This window comes from Rhipicephalus microplus, unplaced genomic scaffold (assembly GCF_043290135.1).
Source record: "Rhipicephalus microplus isolate Deutch F79 unplaced genomic scaffold, USDA_Rmic scaffold_12, whole genome shotgun sequence".
NCBI classification, from domain to species: domain Eukaryota; kingdom Metazoa; phylum Arthropoda; class Arachnida; order Ixodida; family Ixodidae; genus Rhipicephalus; species Rhipicephalus microplus.
Genome location: NW_027464585.1, coordinates 30687111 through 30713099, shown reverse-complemented (window position 1 = coordinate 30713099; position 25989 = coordinate 30687111). Strand labels below are relative to the sequence as shown.

Here is a 25989-nt window from a genome sequence, read left to right as displayed (position 1 = left end):
CCTCCTTGGTACCAACCTGGCATGCCGCTGTGAGATGTTCGCCCAAGAAACACGAAGATCACGTATAGAAGTGATGGCCCTCACAAGCTGAACCAAGGGCAGCGCCCGTAAAACAAAGTTACGGTGCGCAGTCGGGAGAGCGAAATTATCATGAAAAAGAGTCTTCTAAGCTTGTAGGCCCACCTGTTGGTGGTCGAAGGCTCGATCACGACTGAAAGAATCCATGGGAGGGTAAACGGGAGTCAGAAAAACACGTATTACAGCCAGTCCTGCACTGTAAGCAGTTACGTTCTAAATGGTCTGCACTGCATCTTCATTTTGTATGTAATTTATTTCAAATATACTGTATTCGGGTGAATGGAGGACATGAACTTATTAAAAGAAACACAAAGCAGTAAGAAGAAGTAGGAAAGTTGGCCTCTTTGTAATCGAGTTTCGACACTTTCCTTCAGTAAGTGCCTACTCACCCTAGAAAAACTACCTAATTGTGCAATGTAAGCACACGTGATAACAAAGCAACTAGGACACAAATGAGAAACGTTTTGGGTGAGACTATGTTGGTTGTTTTTGTCATGATTGTTGATGCTGTGCAGGTTTAACAAATTTGGTTCAGTTCGATTAAAACAGGTTGAGTATTTGGCTAATTTTTCATTAGAACTGCCTTTTTGAGATAACGTTACAATATCGAATCGCCTCATTTTTATTAGAACTGGTTTTGAAGTTGAAGATGTGCATACACCTCTGTAAATTTAGTTTTGGTATCTGCATTTCTCTATTTCTGAAAAAGAAAAAAAAAAGCCAGATATGTCTTTATTTACGCTCTTCACAGCAGAAACTTTAGTTTGCAGTCAGTGCTACGCGTGGTTGTATGTGTGCTTTTATTGTCCTGGTCGTTCATGCTGTTTTCGCTATCATATGTCCAACTAACAAGTCCACCCTTCAAGAAAGGGAAAAAGCAAACAGGACTAGAGCTGACCCTCGAATGAACTTCTTTTTTATTGGAAAAGAAATAATAAATATATAAGACTTATCACCAACACATGGCCAAAAAAAGAGGCCTAATAAATACAAATACAGAAAAGAACTTGTCAGATTGTGTTCTTCTGATACAGAATTTCATTGAAGGGTTAGTGAATAATTAAATTGAACATCCTCAGGTTTATCAACCTGAGGATGTTCCACTTTTCTTCTGATTTGAGAAGCTTTGACAATTTCTCTGGCGATCTGTGATGCATTAGAATCATTGAGTATTCAAAATGGGCAGAGCAGCCACACACTCATGGCCTTCAGTTAGTGTGCTCTTTGAGAGTTGGTTCTGTTTGCTTCTTCCCTTCTCATGCGTGCTTCAGTTTATGCTTGACCGGACGAAACCAATGTGTTACATAAAGCCATTCAGACCTCGTTTGCAGTGTTGTGGGTGCCCACGATGCGTATGAACACGACAGGCTGTCGAGGGAAGCGCAGAAGCTGCCACGACCTGCACACACAAACAGTATCCGTGGTGACCCAGCCACTCTAGTGTGGGGGCAGGAGAGACACTCATTTGTAGCAGAAGAAACTCTGTTTAGAAGCTGCTTTGAAGCAGACAAATAATGGAGCCTGGGAGTTGTACAGCAACAAATGTACGATTATTTATTGCACATTCTTATTATGAGTAACCATGAAATGAAGCTCTACTGCAGCAAATATGTGCATCGGTGAGAAGCAGTTCAAAAGTATTGCTGCATACCGAGAGTGACCTGTTTCACAATGAAGGTGGCCGACAAGTGCTAGGATGCACACGGGCAGCGGCACCACTTCATTTTGCAAAATATCTAACTGCTCTATGTTCAAATCTCAAGTGGCACGAATGTGCCTGGTTTTGAAAAAAAAAAAAAAAACGCCAGACATTATATATAGCATGTATAACCAGTTTACAGCATCAGCTGCCCACAATAGTACAGCCCACGTGCACGATAAGCATAAGGGCTAAGTTAACACACCAGTAATAAAAGCGGCTTTTTACTTTTTGAGCAGCATTTGCAGCTGAAAAAGTACTATTTTGAAACAGCCACACATGTTTGCATTGCAGAAAAAAAATGGTAGTTTAGAGCAGCTATTAGTGTTTTAGGAGCAGACTGCAAAATATCCCATACAACTCCTAGAATTTAAAGCATCACTGAAGTGTCACATAAATATTACTATCTATTATGAAAAATGTTTCACAGCCTACAATCACCATAAATAGCAAGAAACAAATTATTAGGTTGCTAATCGAATGCCTGTGGTATGAGCATATTCAAAATATGATCTCAGTCATTTGCACGTATCACAGAAATAGCCTGCATGTAACATTTAAATTATCTAAATGATCTGGGAGCTTGATATATTATCTCTGATTGCATAGATAAAATAAGAGGCAATAAATTTGCATACTAACTTGCTAGCACCTTAGTATTAAGTTTCTTTAGGACACAGTTGAGGTAGCTAGTCTTCATTTTCTCAGTGCCATTTTGGAGCAGTTATTAACAGAAATCACACTTTGGGGCAGCATGTAGCAGCGTTTTTCTTTCGGAGCAGCACTTGCATCGCTGCAAATAATTTCTCTACATGGTCTTTTAATAAGCGCACCGAGTTTTGGGACCATAGACAAAATGTCAAGCCGTCAATACCGCAGATCCCATGCCAACTACAGTCAAAGCTCGTTTTAATGAAGTTGAAGGGGAGACGTAATCACTTCGATATAACTACTAGTTTGTTATAGCCCATATCCATTTCTACCGACAATTAGCCAGCAAGAAAGAGTGTGCTCACCACCGAATAAGCCTGCCGTGCAGAGAAAAACGGTCGTCGGAAGGCAAAAAACTAGCCAAATAGTAAAGAACAATGCACTTTAGTCTAATTCAGCAAATCAGATGGCAGATCACTTCGAAGAAAAGTAGTCCATAACAGACTTTTGAAAATTTTCTCACGCGAATGACAGTTTTTTCTGCTGCAGCAGCTATTTTGAGTCCGTTCCCGCCATCATCCATGAAAGCTCGCCATGTACATGATGTAAATAAAGCCTTTGTTAAGTTCATTTTCCTCCTGCCTCGACATAGTTATCCCGAATCTTTGGTGCCTGCAAAGGCCGGTCGCAAAAGTGCACAATTTCCACATCTGACAACTCTTCGGTTGTCATTGCGCTAGCATTGGCACCGACATAGGTGCAGAAAGCGTCGCCGTCAAGCACAACGGCGGCGTCAAGATATGCAACTCACGACGTCGGGGCCAGGCTGCCCGCGGCACCCTCACTGGCGACATCGCCAAAATCTTCGGAAACATTTTTTTTTTTCTTGATGCTGGACTCAACGGCTTTCAGCATTGCCGACTACTGCTCAATTTTTACATTTTTGCACTTACGTTTGCCACTGCCATTGCCCATCTCGTGTCTAGCGATGGAAACTGATAAAGGAGTTCTTGCTCTTTTATAGTGAACGACAAGGTTGATTGAGTGATTCCGGAAAGGCGAAAAAAGGCACATAATTTCTTTCTGCCTCTTGGGCAACACGGCATAGTGCCTGGAACAAAGCCACAAGGAAGAAAGCCACAATCTCTGCCGTGCCAGCGCAGAGCTGAAAGGGAGAAGGAGGTCAGATGTGCGGGCATGCCAACCAGTTCTACAGGAGAGGGGAGGCCAGCTGACGCGCACGCTTGCACGAGTTGCTGCACGGGTGATTCCATTAGTTCCTGAAGAAAGGGGAGGCAGGGAGACTCCCGTGTGTTGGCAGGCAGCTTCCAAGGAGCTCAAGGGGCGAGTTTTAAATTACCGCAGCTGTGATGAGACGTATACCATTGCGCGCTATAAGATATTGAATTGACATATACTGAAATAGTTAGTAAATGCTCGTTGTGGACAAAAAATGGTTTGTTATATCCATTGTGAGGAAATTTTTGCTTTCTTAAAATGAGGTTTGAAATACATAGGCATTTATGGGAATTCCCAGAGGAATAAGAATTGCTTTGTTATATCCATTAGTTTGTTATATCCCACTTCATTATAACGAGGCTCTCCTGTACAACACGAAAACGCACAACACGAAAACGCACACCTACAGAAAGAGGGAAAGTGGGTTCTGTGAAGTGTTCTTGGAGCAAGCTGGAGGAAGAGGAAGAAATCCACACAATACGGGCGAGCACAAATACAAGGAAGATGAAGTGAAGCTCAGGCCATGTTTGTGTTAGAAGTATAGTGTTCTTTTCTGTTATGTCGACGATGCGTTACTTTATCGTTACATTTGGTGACAGCGATGGGATACAAAGAATTGACAAACTGAAAGGCAAATGGTGAGTGCAATGACTACAGGAGGTAGACCGCCAATGGCTGTGAAGTTCTAAAAACTTTCATAGCCCCGTTTTGGTGAAGGGAGCACAAAGCACCCCGGAGAATCAAAAGTCAGAGGTTGAAGGACGTGCCAGGGTTGAGGAGCTGATTTAGAATGGAAACACTGATCTGTGTGAGTGAAGGGAGACGGATAGCAAAACATGTGGCACAGTGCGCACAAATAGGAGAACGTTTGAGGCGGAGCTTGCATCTTCGTACAAGAGCTTTTTTTGCTGACAGCGTGCCCACTGAGCATTCAACCAAAACTAGTGGCAGCATAGGAACAAGAACAACCCAAAACTCATCTTGCTGCTTCTGCTCCACAGCTCTTGATTGAGTCAATGAAAACTACCCAAGGTGACCACGACGGCCACAGATACGTCGCCGATTGCAACTGCAGAGATCGGCTACTAGCAAGCACTGTGACGACAGAGACCGAGGACATTGATGCACTGAATGCCGAGCTTGCAGGTGAAAATCTCGAACATGTTAAACACTGTGAAGAAAGCTTCCACTGTGTTGTCAGTCGTATTAAGATACAGCATCTACCGTTACCAGCACTGACGTACCACAAGCCCATCTTCCAGAAGCCCTCGCCAGAGGTGAAACACATGGTGATGCTCAGTTAAACCTCCATACAGATAATGTGCACAGGCAGAGCGATGTGGAGGATTTAGAAAGCACTAAAGTGAAGCAGCTTGCAATCCCAGTAAATCCCAAGGTAAAAAACTCAGTTTGGAGGACCTTGCAAAGTTCAAGGACCATGGACAATGGACGCGCACAGAAGAAAGCGACAAATGGGTTGAAGGAAGGTCACGAGGCTGCTACAGTCGAATCTGATTATTTCGAACATGCTTAATTCGAACTTCCGGTTAACTCGAACTCACGATGAGGTCCCGTTCTAAGCTATGTGTATTTCAATGGGCGAAAACGCCAAGTAATTCGAACGCGCAAGCACTTTCGATGGTTAAATCGAACATACCGCGCTCCAAAAATGCTCTCAGCACCCCGCCCGATCCCGCGTCGACACGCCCGACACCTCAACGCTGGGCGCAAAAGAAACGAAAAGGAAAGAAAAGGCTGCAGTGGAACGTTTGCTCTCTCTCAAATGTCGATTTGCGACGTGCCTGTGCAGGCTTCTCCCTTTTCCGCCCCTGCCACGTAAAAACCCTTCTCCTACCTACGCCACGTGCCAAGAGAGAAAAAGAGAGACAGAAAAAAAAAAAGCTATCGCGGAGTGTGGTTCTCTCTCACGCTCCGGTGCCCTTTCCCGTCTCTACCACGTAACCCTTGTCTTTTCAAAAACGCGTGCGAAGAGAGCAAAAAAAAAAAAAAAAGAAAACTGCCGTAGAGTGTTGGTTTATCTCAAATGCCGGTCTGCTTCTCTCCCCGTGGAGACGCTCCTCCTTTCTTGCCACATGCTGGCCACGCTGTGGCTTTGGCGCAGAGGGTGGTAACGGCAATGCAGTCCTCGTCGTCGTCTTTAAGTGTCGGCGCTGGACATTGCCGCGCGCAACTTCTCTTGCTAGGAGAATGCTAAAGCCGAAATAGACATGCTTTGTCAGCTGCGTGCGAAATTGGTTGACTCGCTGCAAGCCAAACATGTGCAGATGTGCATCACTGATTACTTCAATTAATAACGGATGTCATGTGATTCGTGAATAAATGTAAGTCTTCTTCAACTTGCCCCTCGTGTGTTAGCTTAATGCACATGCGCCACTGCATAGGGAGCCCTCCGTTTACTTAGCTTTCATTATTTCGAACTTCTTTTGATACGAACAAATTTTCGGGCCCCTCCAAGTTCGAATTATCGAGATTCGACTGTACAGCCAACCAGATACACATCTGTTCCACACACAACGATGTTGTCAATCACAGCGCTGTTTGGACAACGTAGAAGCGCCAACTTATGGCAATGAACATTGTCACTAACCACCTGCTCATGAAGTGAATGCCATCTTCTATACATAGCAAGGTACTTTCGCCACTGCAAGGAAAGGCCGCTACGCAGTACTGTCTCGTCAAAGATGGTATTTTCCAACCATGGCCTACTTGTGAGCCATTAATGCAGACCTTAGCAGAAAGAAACTGTTAACCTCCCAAGGAAGGGCACACTCTTGTCTTCGCACCAACTCAACTGGCAGTTATCACCCCGTTTCTTCACTACATAAGCTGGAAAGTGAGGTGCGGATGTCTAACATGGTGTAGCAGCTTTAAAGTGGCCCTTTAACACCACAGCCATCACAACAAGCTCGTTACCTAACGCTTCAGACATTCAAGCCGTACTACGGCTGCTCTGAACATCAACACGCTCAATGAAATGAAATTTTTAAAAAAAGTAAGTAAAACATTTTAATTGGAACCCTAGCAATCACAAGCTTGACAGGGCAAGAACTTTTAGGGGGTATTTACCACATGAGAAGAACAAAACCGGATGTGCTGGCGCAAAACAATCATGAAAAAGCTCTTCAGGAAGAATATCCGCAAAAAAAGAATATGTGAGAAAAAGTGTGAACGCGTTCCTACCGTTTATGTACATTTACATGAATGTGAAGCAAGAAAAGTTTGATACTGTTCCATATATTTATTGCGAGCATTCGCAGACCTAATTCTGTGATATGCAAAAACAGATGGGAAAGACTTTTCAGCGGCACGCGTGTGGTTATCAGTGAACATTGCTTCATTATGTGCTATGCTATGCTCGAAATGAGCTATACCTACCAACCTAGGAGCATGAAAATTCGGCAGATCGCTGCAGAGGGGGGCAGTACATATTAGAAGTGGCTGAGAGCCTCTGTCGTTGCTTCCGGTCACTGCAACAATACGGTGTTTTAGAGCGTCTACCATTGATTGTCTGGCATTACCCCGTCGATGGAAGTTGTTTTCTAATGTCCGCACTGCTTCGCGTCTAATCGAAAAGATTTTTCCAAAACAATGGTCCTGCGTGATCACTAAAGCTTAGTGGCAAGTTGTGGTCCACGAAAAATCCCTTGAATAGGCATTTTGTGCAGATCACACTGTCTTCGCGGTTCTTTTGGAAAAACTTCCGATGTTTCCCTGCAGTGTGAAGCGATGTGCCTTTTCGTGTCGGCCTCGCTGCCGTCTGAAACGCTTACAACATAGGCGCATGTGGTACAGAAATCGTACTAGCCACGGAAACTCAGTGGTGTATGAGTCGAGAGGCACTTGCAAGTACTACTTCTTTGCTTTTGACACCATCGACCTCCCAACTGCACTCGAAACACGCAACCCCTATAACCAAATAACAAACACAGCTGACGCTTGGACAGGCGACATAGGCTGTACAAAATGCGGGGGCCAAGACAGACAGAAGCAAAAGTAGTAGTAGCTTTTCCCTAATCTGCTTTTGTTATGGCGGCGAGCGTGTCTCATGGCCACTGACCTCGCCCAAATGTGCAGCACATACTTAGCGGCACCCTCCGGTATGGTTACAGTGAACTAAAAGTGTATTGTAACAAACAAATACAGCGCCGGAAGCTAAAACAGCTATTTATTAATGGCGAACTTGTGCCTGTCAACTAAATACACCAAGGTTGTCCTAAGCTCGCTAGTGAAAACCTCGTCAACTTCTTCTTTTGATCTCGCCTCGTGCCGCTCCTTCGAAAAACCGCCAGCCTTCTTTTTCCAGCGCGTGATTTGGTGACACGTGCAGCCAGCGTTGCATGGCGCGTTTGGCTTGTCAGTTGGTGTGGCAGAATTCATAAGAGCAGGAAGCGGCACAAGACTTCCGTAGGTGCCTAACAACATGCGGCATTAGTCTCCCTCCCGAAACGTATCGTCCCGATGCGTTTGCTGACGTCGAACAGTTTTATAAAGGAGTATTTATCTGATGCTTGAGCATATTTATCAGTTGATTCTAAAATTGTCTGGGACCCTTACACAAAGACAAACTGCAATAAAATAGCAAAAATACAGCGACTTGGTGCGAGATTTATTTTTAATAAATATCGCCGAAATCATTCACCTACTGAACTTTGTAAAAAAGCTGGACTGGATAGTCTTGAACTTAGGACGAGGATTGAGCGTCTGAAATTCCTCTTCCAGTTAATTCATAATCATTTTAAACTAAACTATTCAGATTGCTTCCAGGTCAACACACAAGAACACTCCAGACATCGCCATAATATGTACATACCACCCCTAGTCCCACGTAACGATTGCTTTAAGTTTAGTTACTTTCCACGTGCTATTGAAGATTGGAATATGCTGCCAGAGTCTATAATTGGTTGTTCCTCGCTTACATCATTTGAACAGAATCTAAAACGTTTATTTTCTGAATAACAGTGGTGTGCGTGTGTACTTCTTGTTGGTTGCATGAGACTGTAGAAGTTGTCTTTCAAATCTTCAGCGCAGTGCAAAAGTGCCGCCTCTAATGCGTCATGTGCTGTTCTGCGCGTATGTATTGCATTGCATGTGTGTTCCATTTCTTGTTATGTATAACTTCGAGTTGCTGCTCACAATAATACCGAGAAATTATCTCGAGACCTGTACGGTACTTTTTTTTCGCAAATAATTGTCTGTACCTCCACCCTGTAACGGCCCACTTCTGGGCTAACAGTATAAATAAATGAAATGAAATTTGTTCAGTGCCTTTCGTAGTACGGTTTCATTCGTACTACATGTACGACTTCTGGGCGATTCCTGCGTCAGGTTGAGCACACTTGCCCTTCAGTAATTACTTCGTAGTTTAGCGTGCCTAATGGGCGAAGTACTTTGTAAGGGCCGAAATAGCACCGCATCAGTTTTTCCGATAGGCCAGGTGCGCGTAAAGGCAACCACACCCACACTTTGTCTCCGGGCTTGTACTGTACGTCTCTCTGCTTCAGATTATAGTGACTTGCGTCGGAGCCTTGTTACAAAATGATACGATGTCTTGCCAATTGCCGTGCCTCTTCTGCCTTTTCTATGTAGTCGCTGATGTGTGGGTCACTCTGATTCGAATCGTTGACAGGTAACATCGCATCTGAGGTCGTTGTGACCGTCCGACCATAAACAAGTTGAAACGGCGTGAAGTGTGTCGTTTCTTGTACTGCGGTATTGTTCGCAAATGTAGCATAAGGCAAAATACTGTCCCATGTCTGGTGCTCAACATCCACATACATCAAGATCATGTCGGCGAGAGTTCTATTGAGTCTTTCGGTTAATCCATTTGTTTGCGGATGGTATGCTGTAGTCCTTCTATGGTCGGTGTGGGTGAGCTTCATAATAGACTGCATCAAACGGGCAGTAAATGCTGTTCCTTTGTCTGTAATGACAACCTGCGGTGTGCCATGTCGCAGTACAGTTTGAGTGACGAAAAACTGGGCTACTTCATTCGCCATTCCTTCTGCGAGAGGTGATGTCTCAGCATATCGAGTCATGTAGTCTGTTGCTACAACAATCCAGCGCTTTCCCAATGAAGAGAGAGGAAATGAACCAAGCAAATCCATTCCCATTTGCTGAAATGACCCTTTTGGTGGCTCTATTGGTTGCAACATACCTGCTGGTTTCGATGGTGGTATTTGGCGTCTTTGGCAATCCCAGCATGACTTAACATAATGGTGCACCAAATCCCTTAATTTCGGCCAATAATACTTCCGGCGAATTCTGGCCAAAGTGCGACTACTACCCATATGGCCAGCCGATGGGTCGTCATGACAAGCTTCTAGGATTTCTGCGCGCAGTGATGATGGTGCAAGAAGCAGAAACATCTCACTGCTGTTTCCGAAGTTGCGCTTGTATAGGACGTCGTTTCGGAGGACATAGGCTGTCAATCCACGGACAAAAATTCGTGCTCCCTTAATTTGGTGACCCTCCAAGTATTAGATAAGCGGGCATAGTTCCGGGTCCATTCGCTGAAGACGAGCCATCTCCGGCACATTCAGAACTCCAAGAAATGGAGTTCTGAATGTCTTGTTCTTGGTCAGATGATGAGGACTCAACAGGCGCACGAGACAGGCAATCCGCGTCATTGTGCTTGAGAACGGACTTGTAGACCACAGTGATGTCATGTTTCTGCAGACGCAGGCTCCATCTAGCAAGTCTTCCTGAAGGGTCCTTGATATTTGCCAGCCAACACAATGAATGATGATCACTGATTGCTCGAAACGGTCTCCCGTAAAGGTATGGGCGAAACTTGCTGATGGCCCATATAACTGCGAGACACTTTTTCTCTGTCGCTGAGTAATTGGACTCAGCATTCAATAGTGCGTGGCTCGCATAAGCAATGACCTTTTCTTCTCCATTCTGCCACTGAATGAGGATGGCACCGAGACCAACATTACTCGCGTCGGTATGTATGTCTGTATCGGCCTTTTCATCAAAATGGGCAACTATTAGAGGAGAATGCAAACGGCGCTGCAACTCTGAGAAAGCTGCTTCTTGTTCTTCTCGCCAAGAGAATGGTACACTTTCTTTTGTTAGCCGTGTCAAAGGCTCAGCGACCTTAGGAAAGTTTTCAACAAAGTGTCTGTAGTAGGCACACAGTCCCAGGAATCGTCTGACAGCCTTTTTGTCTCGCGGTTTCGAAAAATTTTCAACTGCTGCAATCTTTTCCGGGTCTGGGCGGACGCCTTCCGCACTAACTATGTGCCCGAGGAACCGTAGCTAACGAAATCCAAAGTGACACTTTTCCGGTTTGATGGTCAGTGCTGCCAGGCGAATGGCATCCAGTACCATTCTCAGTCGGTGAATGTGCTGCTCGAAGGTAGAACAAAAAACCACTACATCGTCAAGGTAGACGAGACACGATTGCCACTTGAGTCCGAGAGCACAGTGTCCACCATCTTCTGGAAGGTAGTGGGAGCGGACCACAAACCGAAAGAGAGCACTTTGAACTCGTATAGTCTATCTGGGGTCAGAAACGCCATCTTCTCGCGATCTCATTTGTCCACCTCGATCTGCCAATATCCACTTTTTAAGTCGAATGATGAAAAAAAGTGAGCATTGCTTAACTTATCCAAGGCATCATCGATTCACGGAAGTGGGTAAACATCACGCTTTGTGACTCGGTTCGGCTTTCTGTAGTCAACGCAAAATCGCAGAGCGTTGTCCTTCTTTTTGACTAGCACTACCGGTGATGCCCACAGACTGTTAGATGGCTGGTGTCACAGGTCCCATTAATTCGGGAGGCAATCGCCGGGCTAATTCCAAGGGCCGAAGTATCGGCCCCCCGAACCGCACCACGAAAGCGTGGACAATTTAGAAGTGGTCTTTTTTGGCGCGCCAGCGGACGGCGGCTGTGGCCCAAAGAACAAGTCAGAGCCGAGAGTTGATAAACACAACAAAAGTATATTCTCAATAATGGCAGATAAAAACGATACACAAATATGCACACTCTACAATCGTTGAATACAATATGTCACCAATCAAACAACGTACTACACAGTACAATCAGCCACACTCGAAACAACGGACACAGAACACAATACGCACTACAATGCAGTCGCATGCATTGAACAACCAAGACACTTAAAGACTAAGAGATAGAAAACCTATTCAGTCCAAAGTTCTTGGAACAAAAGTACGATGATACTCTTCCAAGAATCACTCACTCAAAGTCCAGCGTTGTTGTCGTTCCGCTGCCCCCGAAGTTTCTCTTCCAGGAAACCTCGCGTCTTCAATTGGCCACTCTCCAAGCTTCAAACTTCTTCGCCGGAAACACGTCGGCCTCACACACGCAGCTGTTGCCACGCGTCTTCGCTCGATAGCGGTAAACACACACTCTTGCCTGTAGCTCGAGTCGTCACCCCTCAGGTGGAAATCCTCTTCTTCTCCTGCTTTGTCTCTACGGACAAAACCTTCGCCGACTACACGGCGGAATCCCTACGCGCTCTGGCGCTAACTTCCGTCTTCTCCTGATCTCTCATCTCCACTGCTCGGTTAAATACCTTGCGCGAGCGATTCCAGAAAATTCTCATCATTTCGTCGGCGCGATGCGCAGCGAAGGCTGGGGGAGAGCGCGAGACGATACGAGGGCCGTCCGCGACGGATGACTCAACCGGGCATCACCACGCCCCTTTCCATCTAGAAATTTCGAGTGCTTGCTCGGCCGCCAATGTGGGGTGAGGAGGTTCCTCGGCGAACCTACACTTCCGAGGAGAGAGGGAGCATGCCCGGGGAGCTTGTTTTCTTTTTTTATTTTTCTTTCATCGTTGACCTCGCGGCGTCACTCCGGCGTTTCGTCGCGAGAATTTGGCGGCGCGCCCTTTTTTGAGCGCTTGTTTTGTGACACTGCCCCCCACTTTAAGAATATTATCTCATAATATTCAAAACCACACAAATGAGCGCGAACAGTCCCCACTCTCTCAAAGACTGTAACATAGTCCGCCGCTCATGACACGTCACATTCACAACAGATCACTCCATACAATTGTACATTGCAATTCAATCTCCCAACACATGAAATATAACCACAGGTACATGAGTACAACACTCCATCACATATTCCAAACACTACAAATGTACAAATTTCTCTCATTACAACAATTGTACAATACTATACACCACATCACCGTAACAAAAATTTTGATTCACTCGACATACAGTTGTGAAACAGGATAACACAACATTAACACAACATATGGCACTCAGCACTGCAAAACACATTCTGATTCGACCTCAGCACCTATCCTGTGCATTTCGAATGGCGCTTGCGCCCTTTCTTGCGGTGCTCGCTCGATCTCTTCTTGTGTTTCCACGTTCTTTTTCGGAGAGCCCTTTCCAACGACGGTATCTGAGACGGCGCCTCAGCCATCGTTGTCACTTCCGACATTGTTAACGAGTCATGACGCTCAACCGATCCTGTCCGGTTAATCGCCCGCTTGTTCATGTCCCGACATTTGGCCTGGCTGGCCGACTCCGTCACCCTTGCACTATCGGTCGGTTGAGGTTGTGCCGACGTAAGTCCAGCTGCCCAGTATGTGAACTCATTCAACACAATCATCTTCTCATTCACTGTCTCTTGCACCGCGACTTCACCTTGGGCTCTAGTGAGATCCGTCACGGGCTGCTCCTCCACTGTATCTCGCGGTCGCTGGGTTGGCGAGGGCTCTATCTTGGGGTCTTCTCCCAAACATTCCGGATCAATCGGCCCTCGCGCCCCGTCAATGTTTCCGATGACAAGGTCGTACAGGGGGGTCGTCATGCATAAAGCAGTAACCTTCCCGCTGAAGTACGGGGTTTCAACCTCAATTTCGGCTTCGGGAAGCATCCGAACTGTACGGTCAATTAAGCAAATCGGTTTCGTTTGGCCTGTTAACTCACTTTCCCGCACCAAATTTCTCCGCACGATAACAGTGGAGCTGCCGGTATCTCTTAAAACCGTAATCTTTTTGTCCGCAACTTTTCCAGGCAGCGTTGGCATTCCCTTCGTAGCACCGGTTGGCTGTTTAGTCATTACAGCCCCCACAATAGGGATTTTCTCCCCATTTTTCAACTCTACAAATCCGTCGGTGACGGCATTATCATCGGATTTCGGTGCTGCTAGCATACAGGACACCTGGTGAGTTTGACTCGCTCCGTTTCGACATGCGTCTGCTTTGTGCCCAGTCTGACCACGCTTGAAACATTTTACAACCGTGGGGCTCGTGAAGTTAGTTCGGCAGTTTTTAGCACGGTGACCCACTCGGTTACACAGAAAACATCGCGGAATGCTCTCTGGTGCACGCTTCTTTTCTTCGGGAGCCGATTTCTTTGAATCTCTGGGACAATCCTTCTTGACTTTGGCCAAATTAGTGCCACCTTGCGCTTCCAAGAATTGATCAGCTAATTCAAGCATGTCCTCAAGTGAATTAGCTTTCCACTCTTTCAAGTACAGCGACAGGCTTGGGTGGCAACTAGTAAGAAATTGTTCTCTAACTAGGAGCTCTCTAAGTTCATCGTACTCCTGCGCTGTCCCTGAAAGTTCAATCCATCTGTCGAAATAATGGCAAAGTCGGGCGGCATACTGCGTAGCCGTCTCCCCATCAGCTGGCTTTCCTGTCCGAACTCTGTCCCGGAATCCTTCGACAGTAAACCTAAATCGCTTTAGCAAAGCAGCTTTCACCTTGGTATAGTTGGCTGCATCGGTCGGCGTCAGCCTACCGTACACACTGAGCGCTTCACCACTCAAGCAAGTACTCAAAGCAGTTGCCCATTGATGTTCCGGCCAATTCTGGCTTCTCGCAATCGTCTCAAATCGGTGAAGGTACGCGTCAAGGTCGTCCTTCCTTTCATCAAACGCTACGAGCAGCTTGCTTGGGTTCAAGCGGAAGCCGTGGTCCTCCCGTTCACTGCTTTCAACTCTAGCTTGGACCGGAGTTTCACTTCGCTGTTGCAAACGGAGCCGCTCGAGTTCCATCTCGTGCTGCCGTTCCCTTTCAGCCATCTCCGCTTCTCTTTCTTCTTTCAGCTGTCGCTCTTTTGCTTCTCTTTCTTCTCTCGCCCTTTCAGCCTGCCAACCTTTCTCTCTCCAGCTCCAACTTCAATTGCTGCTCTCTTTCTTCCTTCAGCTGTCGCTCTTTTGCCTCTCTTTCTTCTTTCAGCTGTCGCTCCTTTGCTTCTCTTTCTTCTCTCACCCTTTCAGCAGCCAGCCTTTCTCTCTCCAACTCAGCTGCTTTTTCTTCCTTGGCCCTTTCAGCTGCCAACCTCTCTCGTTCCAACTCAGCTGCTTTTTCTTCCTTGGCTCTCTCAGCTGCCAACCTCTCTCTCTCCAACTCAGCTTCTTTTTCCGCTTTGGCTCTTTCGACCGCCAATCTTTCTTTTTCCAGCTCAGCTGCCTTTTCTTCTTTGGCCCTCTCTTTTTCTTCTTTTTCTTTCTCAATGACCCACTTCCGCAGTTCGGCGCCAGAAAGACCCATCTTCTCACCAAGAGCTACTAAGTTTTCGAGATCCATTGTGTCTCGCAAATAAAACCTTGCCGCGTGTAAAAAGTATCTGCCTAAATCAGTCTATCGGAACACTCCCCTGCGCTCGTTAACGAGAACACTGAACAACACACAAAATCGTTCCGATAGCAGTATCAACAACTCGAGGCTCTTTCTCACTACTTTGGACACACTGTGCACCAAAAGGTCCTAGTCGCAGACGCCAGATTAATTGTCACAGGTCCCGTTAATTCGGGAGGCAATCGCCGGGCTAATTCCAAGGGCCGAAGTATCGGCCCCCCGAACCGCACCACGAAAGCATGGACAATTTAGAAGTGGTCCTTTCTGGCGCGCCAGCGGACGCCGGCTGTGGCCCAAAGAACAAGTAAGAGCCGAGAGTTGATAAACACAACAAAATTATATTCTCAATAATGGCAGATAAAAACGATACACAAATATGCACACTCAACAATCGTTGAATACAATATGTCACCAATCAAACAACGTACTACACAGTACAATCAGCCACACTCGAAACAACGAACACAGACAATACGCACTACAATGCAGTCGCATGCATTGAACAACCAAGACACTTAAAGGCTAAGAGATAGAAAACCTATTCAGTCCAAAGTTCTTGGAACAAAAGTACGATGATACTCTTTCAAGAATCACTCACTCAAAGTCCAGCGTTGTTGTCGTTCCGCTGCCCCCGAAGTTTCTCTTCCAGGAAACCTCGCCTAAGTTTCTCTTCCAGGAAACCTCGCGTCTTCGATTGGCCACTCTCCAAGCTTCAAACTTCTTCGCCGGAAACACGTCGGCCTCACACACGCAGCTGTTGCCACTCGTCTTCGCTCGATAGCGGTAAACACACACTCTTGCCTGTAGCTCGAGTCGTCACCCCTCAGGTGGAAATCCTCTTCTTCTCCTGCTTTGTCTCTACGGACAAAACCTTCGCCGACTACACGGCGGAATCCCTACGCGCTCTGGCGCTAACTTCCGTCTTCTCCTGATCTCTCATCTCCGCTGCTCGGTTAAATACCTTCCGCGTGCGATTCCAGAAAATTCTCATCATTTCGTCGGCGCGATGCGCAGCGAAGGCTGGGGGAGAGCGTGAGACGATACGAGGGCCGTCCGCGACGGATGACTCAACCCGGCATCACCACGTCCCTTTCCATCTAAAAATTTCGAGTGCTTGCTCGGCCGCCGATGTGGGGCGAGGAGGTTCGTCGGCGAACCTACACTTCCGAGGAGAGAGGGAGCGTGCCCAGGGAGCTTGTTTTCTTTTTTTCTTTTTCTTTCATCGTTGACCTCGCGGCGTCACTCCGGCGTTTCGTCGCGAGAATTTGGCGGCAAAGGGGCCGCCAGTCCACAGTGCGCCATACGTCGCTCTTACGTGGTCTTGCTTCCGGCATTGGTAGCGGCGTACTCGGAGAAAATGTCGGAGGCATCACAGCAGTCGCAGCCAGCCGATTCATGCGTCCGAGGTCCTGTCGTACAACATGCGCGTACGAGAACCGAGGCGGGGACTCCGGTTGTGCGCGCTGTAGTACCTGAGGTTGCAGTTGAAGAACCGCTTGCCGCACTTCCTCGCCCCCAACGTCGACAAGTGAGGACATCGCTGGATGACCTTGAGTCATTTGTGTTTTCTGAAGTTCTTCCCTTACCACAGCCCTCACCATTTCACACAAGGGGCCAATGTTACTCGTGAGGGTTGTCGACGCCGCGCTAACAGGTGAGACGCTTACGTCCCTGTTGTATTGGCACGCGCGCTGCTGCAGGGTCTTTTCTATCATTGTCGCCTCTAATCTGAACTCAGCAAGAGAGCGGGGTGGATTACGCACCAGGCCTGCGAAAAGCTCCTCCTCCACTCGACGCATCAGGTGCCGCAACTTCTTTTCCTCAGCCATGTTCGGGTCGGCCCGGCGAAACAGTCGAGATATGTCTTCAATGTACATGACGACACTCTCGTTGTTCCGTTGGTTTCACGTCTGAAGAGCGACCTCTGCCTTTTCTTTGCGGTCAGTGTTTGGGTACGTAGCAAGAAACTCTCTTCGAAAGTCGTTCCACGACAATAAGGACGCTTCATGGTTTTCGAACCACATATGCGCAGAATCCTGCCCTGTCTTCGTTCCAACCGTTTAGTCTGGCGACACATTCGAAACCGTAGAGCCAGTCCTCGGAATCCTCGAAAATATCACCATGAAAGACCTCTGGTATGCGGGGCGGGTCCATGACGATATGAGATGGAAATGAAGTCGCTTGTGTGGCCATTGCAGGGGCTCCGTAACTTACGTCCTCCACTGGTCTCGAAGTATCGAAGAGGGCACCAAACTCGGGCTGCTCACCTCGTAGGCGACGACTCGTGCGTTGGTGTACTGGAGTCAACTCTGCTGGCTCCAACCTTCAGGGTTCTGGGCTATGTTCCCTATCCTTAGATGGGCTTGGAATCATACCCCGCACCTCCACCAGTTTGTAACGAACAAATACAGCGCCGGAAGCTAAAACAGCTATTTATTGATGGCGAACTTGTGCCCGTCAACTAAATACACCAGGGTTGTCCTAAGCTCGCTAGTGAAAACCTCATCAACTTCTTCTTTTGCGTCTCGCCTCGTGCCGCTCCTTCGAAAAATCGCCAGCCTTCTTTTTCCAGCGCGTTGTGTGGCGACACGTGCAGCCAGCGTTGCATGGCGCGTTTAGCTTGGCGCGTTTGGCTTGTCAGTAGGTGTGGCAGAATTCGTGAGAGCAGGAAGCGGCGCAAGACTTCGGTAGGTGCCTAACAATATGCGGCAGTATTGACAAGTACTATTCCGCAACACCCCCAGCACCCCAACTGCAACAGAAGCAAAGGCTCACGTATGGGCGTGATTAAAAGAAAATCCTCTGATCTGGCGGCCACTTTTTGGGAGATTCTAGATAGCATTCATACAATTGGGAGATTAGATCAAAGTTGAGGAGTGTCCCGAACAATTCAGGATAGTTGGAAAATATGTATGAGCAGCATTTACAGAAGAGACGACGTTCATTGTTGAATCGTTGCCACACTTTCACGCTATCGTTCGATCTAGACGTCACAAGCCTCTGCGAAGAGCACGTTTTGCCGCTGAGCAGACTTGCACAACAGAAGCTGCGTCGGCACTGTGCAGGGCATTGTAAATTACTCAGAATTCACGCACTAGCACTGTTCAATCACTGGAACAATTTCTAAACTGTCGTTGCGATTTTTAGGGCTCTAAGAACAGGACTGCAAATATTTTGACATGACAATGGTGTCTGTTATAGATGGCCCCAAACCTGAGACTCCGGAACTGTTTGGTGTAATTTTAGTTCATATTGTCACGGGGTCGTAACGTGGCCAAAGACAGAAAACTTCGTGTTGGGATTTGACTGTTTATTTGGGCGAACCTGTGCCCGGTAAAGATAAAGTCTAATTACAGCAGCAGTCTTGCACAGATAGCAGTCTCGGACTGATAGCGACGAACGCAGCGTCGGCCTTCGATCAACAACTGACAAGCGGCGAAGCGCGTCGGCATTTATACCCTTGCCATCGAAGGTTCTAGCGTTATCGCTGGCGGTGGCGTAGGTTCCAGAACAATCTGTACCGTTCGCACAATGGGCGTGATCTTATCGAAATGATCTACTACAGTCCGGAACCTTCTCGAAACCTGCAGGCGCGGTTTGCGCCGAGAATCATGTGGTGTTTCGGAACGATAACAAAAACTTGTGAAATGGAACGTGGCATTGCCCCCCTCTGAAAAAAGGCATCGTCCCGATGCTTTAACTAAAGATGAAGGTACAATAATAATGCAAGAAAGTACAATGAATAAATTACAATACAACAATAATACAAAAAAAAACACTGTTTCAGTTTGTTAACGTGCATGAAATGGCTTGAGGCGCGCGACATGGACGACTTCAGGTCGCGATCGGCGTCGTTGAGAGTTCGTGATGCCGTCGGGGACAACCTCGTAATCAAGTGGGCCGAGACGTCGAACCACCTTGTACGGTCCGAAGTACCGTCGCAGAAGCTTTTCACTTAGTCCACGTCGGCGTATCGGCGTCCACACCCAAACACGTTCACCGGGCTGGTATTCCACGAAGCGTCGTCGAAGGTTGTAACGGTGGCTGTCGGTCGTCTGTTGATTCTTGATACGAAGACGCGCAAGTTGTCGGGCTTCTTCGGCGCGTTGAAGGTACTCGCTCACATCGAGGTTTTCTTCGTCGGTGACGTTGGGTAACATGGCATCGAGCGTCGTTGCCGGGCTCCTTCCGTAGACCAATTTGTATGGAGATATCTGCGTCGTCTCCTGCATTGCCGTGTTGTATGCGAAAGTCACATACGGAAGAATGGCGTCCCACGTCTTGTGTTCGACATCGACGTACATTGACAGCATGTCGGCGATCGTTTTGTTAAGCCGCTCGGTGAGGCCGTTGGTCTGTGGGTGGTACGCTGTCGTCCGGCGGTGGTTTGTTTGGCTGTATGCCAAGATCGCTTGAGTTAAGTCGGCAGTGAATGCCGTTCCTCTGTCGGTGATAACGACCTCCGGGGCGCCGTGACGTAGGACGATATTTTCGACGAAGAACTTAGCTACCTCGGATGCACTGCCTTTTGGCAGGGCTTTTGTCTCGGCGTAGCGGGTGAGGTAGTCGGTAGCTACCACGATCCACTTGTTTCCGAAAGTCGACGTCGGGAACGGCCCCAGTAGGTCCATACCAATCTGCTGGAAAGGTCGGCAAGGTGGATCAATTGGCTGCAGAAGTCCCGCTGGCCTTGTCGGCGGTGTCTTGCGTCGCTGAACGTCCCGGCATGTCCTCACATAACGAGTGACGTCGGTGGTAAGACGTGGCCAGTAGTACCTTTCTTGTATCCTCGCGAGCGTGCGGGAAACACCGAGGTGCCCTGCCGTCGGATCGTCGTGCAGGGCCTGCAGGAGTTCTGGTCGCAGAGCTGAAGGCACCAAAAGGAGGTACTTAGCTCGAAGCGGTGAAAAGTTTTGTTTTGTAGAAGACCGTTTCGTAGAAAGAACGACGCAAGTGCGCGCTTGAATACCTTCGGGACTTCGGCGGTCCTGCCTTCGAGGTATTCTATTAGGGCTTTAAGTTCCGGGTCGGCCCGCTGTCGTTCAGCGAAGTCGTCGGTAGTTATCGTTCCCAAGAAGTAGTCGTCATCCGAGTCGTCGGGTAGCGGTTGGTCGACAGGCGCACGAGAGAGACAGTCAGCGTCGGAGTGTTTTTTGCCGGACTTGTAAATGACAGTAATGTCATATTCTTGAAGTCTCAGGCTCCATCGTGCGAGGCGACCTGAAGGGTCCTTCAAGGTGGCTAGCCAACACAAGGCGTGGTGGTTGCTCACAACTTTGAAGGGCCTGCCGTAGAGGTAGGGGCGAAATTTCGACGTAGCCCAGATGATGGCGAGGCACTCCTTTACTGTTGTGGAATAATTTGCTTCTGCTTTGGATAGCGATCGGCTGGCGTAACTAATAACACTTTCAAGTCCGTCAGCCCTCTGCACAAGAACGGCGCCAAGACCTACGCTGCTTGCGTCAGTATGTATTTCTGTCTCGGCGAATTCGTCGAAATGGGCAAGTAACGGAGGCGTCTGGAGGCGATGTTTAAGCTCCTGGAAAGCGTGTTCCTGCGGCGTTTCCCACTTAAACTCCACGTCGGCCTTGGTAAAGTTAGTGAGAGGATCGGCGATGCGGGCGAAGTTTTTCACGAACCGCCTATAATAGGCACACAGGCCCAGAAATCGGCGCACGGCTTTCTTGTCAGTGGGCGGCGGGAAGTCGGCGATAGCGGCTGTTTTCCGTGGATCGGGACGAACTCCAGACTTGCTGATAACGTGCCCCAGAAACAAGAGCTCCTCATACGCAAATCTGCACTTTTCTGGCTTCAGTGTGAGTCCGGACGTCTTGATGGCTTGAAGTACAGCTTCAAGGCGCCGAAGATGCTCGTCAAAACTCGAGGAAAACACGACGACGTCGTCCAAGTACACAAGGCAAGTCTGCCACTTCAATCCTGCCAGTACTGTATCCATAACGCGTTGAAAAGTTGCAGGCGCTGAGCAAAGGCCGAAGGGCATCACTTTAAACTCGAAGAGGCCGTCCGGTGTTATAAACGCCGTCTTCTCTCGGTCTCTTTCGTCGACTTCGATTTGCCAATAGCCAGTCTTGAGGTCCATTGACGAGAAGTACTTGGCGTTATGAAGCCGATCAAGGGCGTCGTCTATTCGTGGGAGAGGATACACGTCCTTTCTTGTGATTTTGTTCAGGCGGCGATAATCGACGCAGAAACGTAGGGTCCCATCCTTTTTCTTCACTAACACCACGGGGGATGCCCACGGACTATTGGACGGCTGGATAATGTCATCTCGCAGCATTTCAGCAACTTGTCTCTTCATTGCCTCACGTTCTCGCGTCGAAACCCTGTACGGACTCTGACGGATTGGTCTGGCATTTTCTTCGGTTATGATTCGATGTTTCGTGATTGGGGTCTGCCGAATTTTCGATGACGACGAAAAGCAATCTTCGTATTGCAGGAGCAGGGCCTTGAGCTGTTCTTGCTTATCGTTCGGAAGTCTGGGATTGACGTCGAAAGCTATGGGAGGGGCTTGGTTCCTCTGAGCAAGTTCCGCAGAATCGGCGAGGGCGAAAGCACTGGTGGCTTCGACAATTTCTTCGATGTATGCGACCGTTGTTCCTTTGTTCACATGTTTGTACTCATTGCTGAAATTCGTGAGCATAACCGTTGCTTTGCCTCCCCGCAGCTCTGCAATTGCTCTTGCGACGCAAATATTTCGGGTGACCAACAGATGCTGACTGCCTTGAACGACGCCTTCCAAGTCATGTGATTTAGGAGCGCCGACTGAAATAATGACGCTTGAGCGAGGCGGAATGGTGACTTGTTCTTCCAGCACATTCAAGGCATGGTGTCCTGACGGCATGCGCGGTGGTAGTGCTTCTTCTGTGGATAACGTTATCGACCTTGTTTTTAGGTTGATGACAGCACCATGGAGGCATAAGAAGTCCATGCCAAGGATGACATCTCTCGAGCAACGCTGTAGGATTACGAAGTCTGTAGGATAAATACGGCCGTTAATGGTGACTCTCGCTGTGCACATTCCTGCAGGCGTTACGAGATGACCTCCGGCTGTGCGGATTTCAGGGCCTTTCCAAGCTGTCCTAACTTTCTTTAACTTCGCGGCGAACGACCCACTGATGACAGAATAGTCGGCTCCAGTATCGACGTCCGGTACATGAACGAAGGGCGACGCCCGGTACATGTCCGGGGCGTCCGGTACATGAACGAAGCAGCACCTCCACCAGATGTCACGGGGTCGTAACGTGGCCAAAGACAGAAAACTTCGTGTTGGGATTTAACTGTTTATTTGGGCGAACCTGTGCCCGGTAAAGGGAAAGTCTAATTACAGCAGCAGTCTTGCACAGATAGCAGTTTCGGACTGATAGCGGCGAACGCAGCGTCGGCCTTCGATCAACAACTGACAAGCGGCGAAGCGCGTCGGCATTTATACCCTTGCCATCGAAGGTTCTAGCGTTATCGCTGGCGGTGGCGTAGGTTCCAGAACAATCTGTACCGTTCGCACAGTGGGCGTGATCTTATCGAAATGATCTACTACAGTCCGGAACCTTCTCGAAACCTGCAGGCGCGGTTTGCGCCGAGAATCGTGTGGTGTTTCGGAACGATAACAAAAACTTGTGAAATGGAACGTGGCAATATTATGAGAATGACAAGTATGCCCAATTTAGTGCTCTTTGGTGCCCCCCCCCCCCCCCCCAGGAGTAAGATTACTAGTCATGTTCCACATAAACTTCACAAAAATACTGACCCCCTTTTTTTAATTTTTCCCCAAAGATGACCAAAATCACCAATAAGACGCTGCTTAAAATGCTGGAGCGTTTCAGGGCAATGTAGCTCCTTTATACCTACAGTCAACGGCCGATTTTTCGGACTCTCTAGGGAGCGAAAAACTGTCCGAAAAATTCGGGCAGTCCGAAAAAATGAATGCAAGCAAGAAAAACGCATTATATTAATAATTATAACTGATAATTATTCAATGCAAGCAAAAAAAAAACACCATTTTCCTAATAGTTCTCAATGCAAGCAAAAAACACCATTTCATTGATATTTCTCTGATCAAGAGGGTTAAGGTCGAAGTACCAGACTTCCGGAACTCTGCCAAAGCATCAGTGGGGTGGCTCTGAAAAGAGCCACTAAAAAAAAAATGCATACCCCCGCCGCGGTGGTCTAGTGGCTAAGGTACTCGGCTGCTGACCCGCAGGTCGCGGGTTCAAATCCCGGCTGCGGCGGCTGCATTTCCGATGGAGGCGGAAATGTTGTAGGCCCGTGTACTCAGATTTGGGTGCACGTTAAAGAGCCCCAGGTGGTCGAAATTTCCGGAGCCCTCCACTACGGCATCTCTCATAATCATATGGTGGTTTTGGGACGTTAAACTCCACATATCAATCAATCAATCAAAAAAAAAATGCATGCAGCCGACAGCGGGTGCCGTCAGGGCAGCTGGTGTTAGAGCTGCAGTGGCTCGAAAAAATTGTTGATCCTTGTCAATCATTGAATTAAGCCACACGACGAGAGCGTCCTCAAGCTTTGGATGAACACCTTGGCTTGCATTCATTTTTTCGGCACCAGACGGTTTTTCGGCGACTTCGAAGATCTTGTATTTCTTCCTCAGGAAATCGGAAACTGTTTGCTTGGAAATGCCGAATTCCTTGCTCACGTCAGCCTGCGATTGACTACTCTTCACTAACTTAATAATGGCGGCTTTCTTCTCCATCATTAACCGACGGTACTGTTTTCCGCGCTTTGATGCCATCGGCGAGGACGACGACGACGGAGTGGGGGCCATCCCAGGCAAGCTAAATCCTCACGATGTGAATAAAGAAGTTTGCTGACCAGTGTCGAAGCACCTAGGCTTAGCGTTGCAGAGCACACATCACACCATCGCACAACCACGCACTAGGCTAGCCAAACACCATGTGCGCTGCGTAAACAAAACGGCGCGACGGCAGGCGACAATGCATCGGGTACTCCAAAGGTGGCGCTCGTAAACATTCAAGATAGCGAGCGTGGCCAGACCAAATCGGTGTGTGACGGTTCGTTCTAGTTCAAAAAGGTGAAATGCTTCGCGAAAGCGCTGCGCGGGAAGCCAGAGTAGCATGAACAAGCACAAGCGCTAGTAAAGCGAAAGGAATTTGTTGGCGCCTAAAAATTTCTGGGTGGACAGTTTCCATTGTCAGCGAAGCGCCCCTGCACGATAAACGTGGCCAGTGTTAGGAATCTCAAAGGCCGTGCGTGTTTCTCCGCTAATGATCAACAAGTCCAAGCAACAGATGCCGCCACAGTAGACCGGCGCGCTCATTTATGCGATCGTAATCGCGTGTGACGCAGTTGTGGTGGTCTCCACTGGAGGTCAGTGGTGGTTTCCGACCTTCCATTGCGTCAAAAAGTCCGGAAAATTGGACTCCGGGGGGTTTGAGCATCCGAAATTTCAGACTTCCTTATACATTGATTCTATGGGGTTCGTGGCGGTGCCACGAAGATGTCCGAATTATCGGGCATGTCCGAAAATTCAGGTGCATGAAAAATCGGCACTTGACTGTAACTCAATTTTCTGAAACAAATGCCTAATTCCCAGCAAGCTTACGAATAAATGTTACGAAATTTACGAAAAAAAACTTTTTTTGTTTGTTGACTTAGAGTAATGAAATTTGGCAGGCATACTGAAGAGTGTCTCAAATAGTTATATATGAAGTTTCTTTGCAATATCTAAAAAAGGTTTGAAGTTACACTACGTTACATAATCTGATGACATAGTAGGTTTGAAGTTACACTACGTTACATAATCTGATGACATAGTCTGCTGGTGAAAAGCCTAGCATTGTAACAAAACATGCCAGGAAGGTATAACTCGTTTTGATCTTTACTGAAAAGAACACTACACAGGATGGCATTATCGAAAATTGCCTATTCCTTTAGGTTTTTTTTACAAATAACATCCCCATCAGCTTCATGTATTGCATCAGAGCTTTTCATGCAGTATTTCTCACAGACAAAAAAAAACTAGATCGTAAGCAAGGCAGTGAATAATGCTGTCCTGTCATCATCAGCCTGACTATGACCACTGCAGGACAAAGGCCTCTTTCATGTACCGCCAGTCAACTCGGTCGTGTGCTTGCCGCTGCCACTTTATACCCGCAAACTTCTTAATTTCATCTGCCTACCTAACCTTCTGTCTCCCCCTAACCCACTTGTCTTCTCTGGGCACCCAGTTAGTTACTCCTAATGACTAGCGCTTATCCTGTCTACGCGCTACATGCTTGGCCCATGTCCATTTCCTCATCTTGATTTGAACTATGATATCCTTAACCCCAGTTTGTTCCCTAATTTACCCCGCTTTTTTCTTGTCTCTCGGTTCTCTTCTTGTCAACAACGCCTCAAAAAAAAAAAAAAAAACAGCATCAAAATCGGTGCAGTCACTGCCAGGCTAAGCTTTTTACAAGCAACACTAAGTGCCCAAAACACACTTCAGAATGCCTGCATGACATTGCGTTTGACGTCATCGACAGCTGCAGAACTCGCTGCCATACGTGCAGCTCTGTAGTTTATAGTTGAAGAACCTTCGGGAACTTGGTCTATCTTCTCGGACTCGAAGGCAGCTCTTCAATGTCTTAAGTCACCCTTTCGCCATGAACCTAATGAACATTTAATAGCTGAAATAAGGCTTCTTCATCACCAGGCCATAAAGAAACAGCACAGCATAGTGTA

General features: G+C 47.6%; 1 protein-coding gene across 2 annotated transcripts in view; it reads right to left on the bottom strand.

Annotated features, from left to right (window-relative positions):
• Positions 1-25989, bottom strand: part of LOC119166717 (BTB/POZ domain-containing protein 9) — a 160784-nt gene that overhangs the window by 11008 nt on the left and 123787 nt on the right. For both annotated transcript variants that reach the window (XM_075882438.1, XM_037418043.2), the window contains one exon: positions 1399-1477. In XM_075882438.1, the coding sequence (XP_075738553.1) occupies positions 1399-1477 (79 nt within the window). The remainder of the gene's footprint in view (positions 1-1398; positions 1478-25989) is intronic.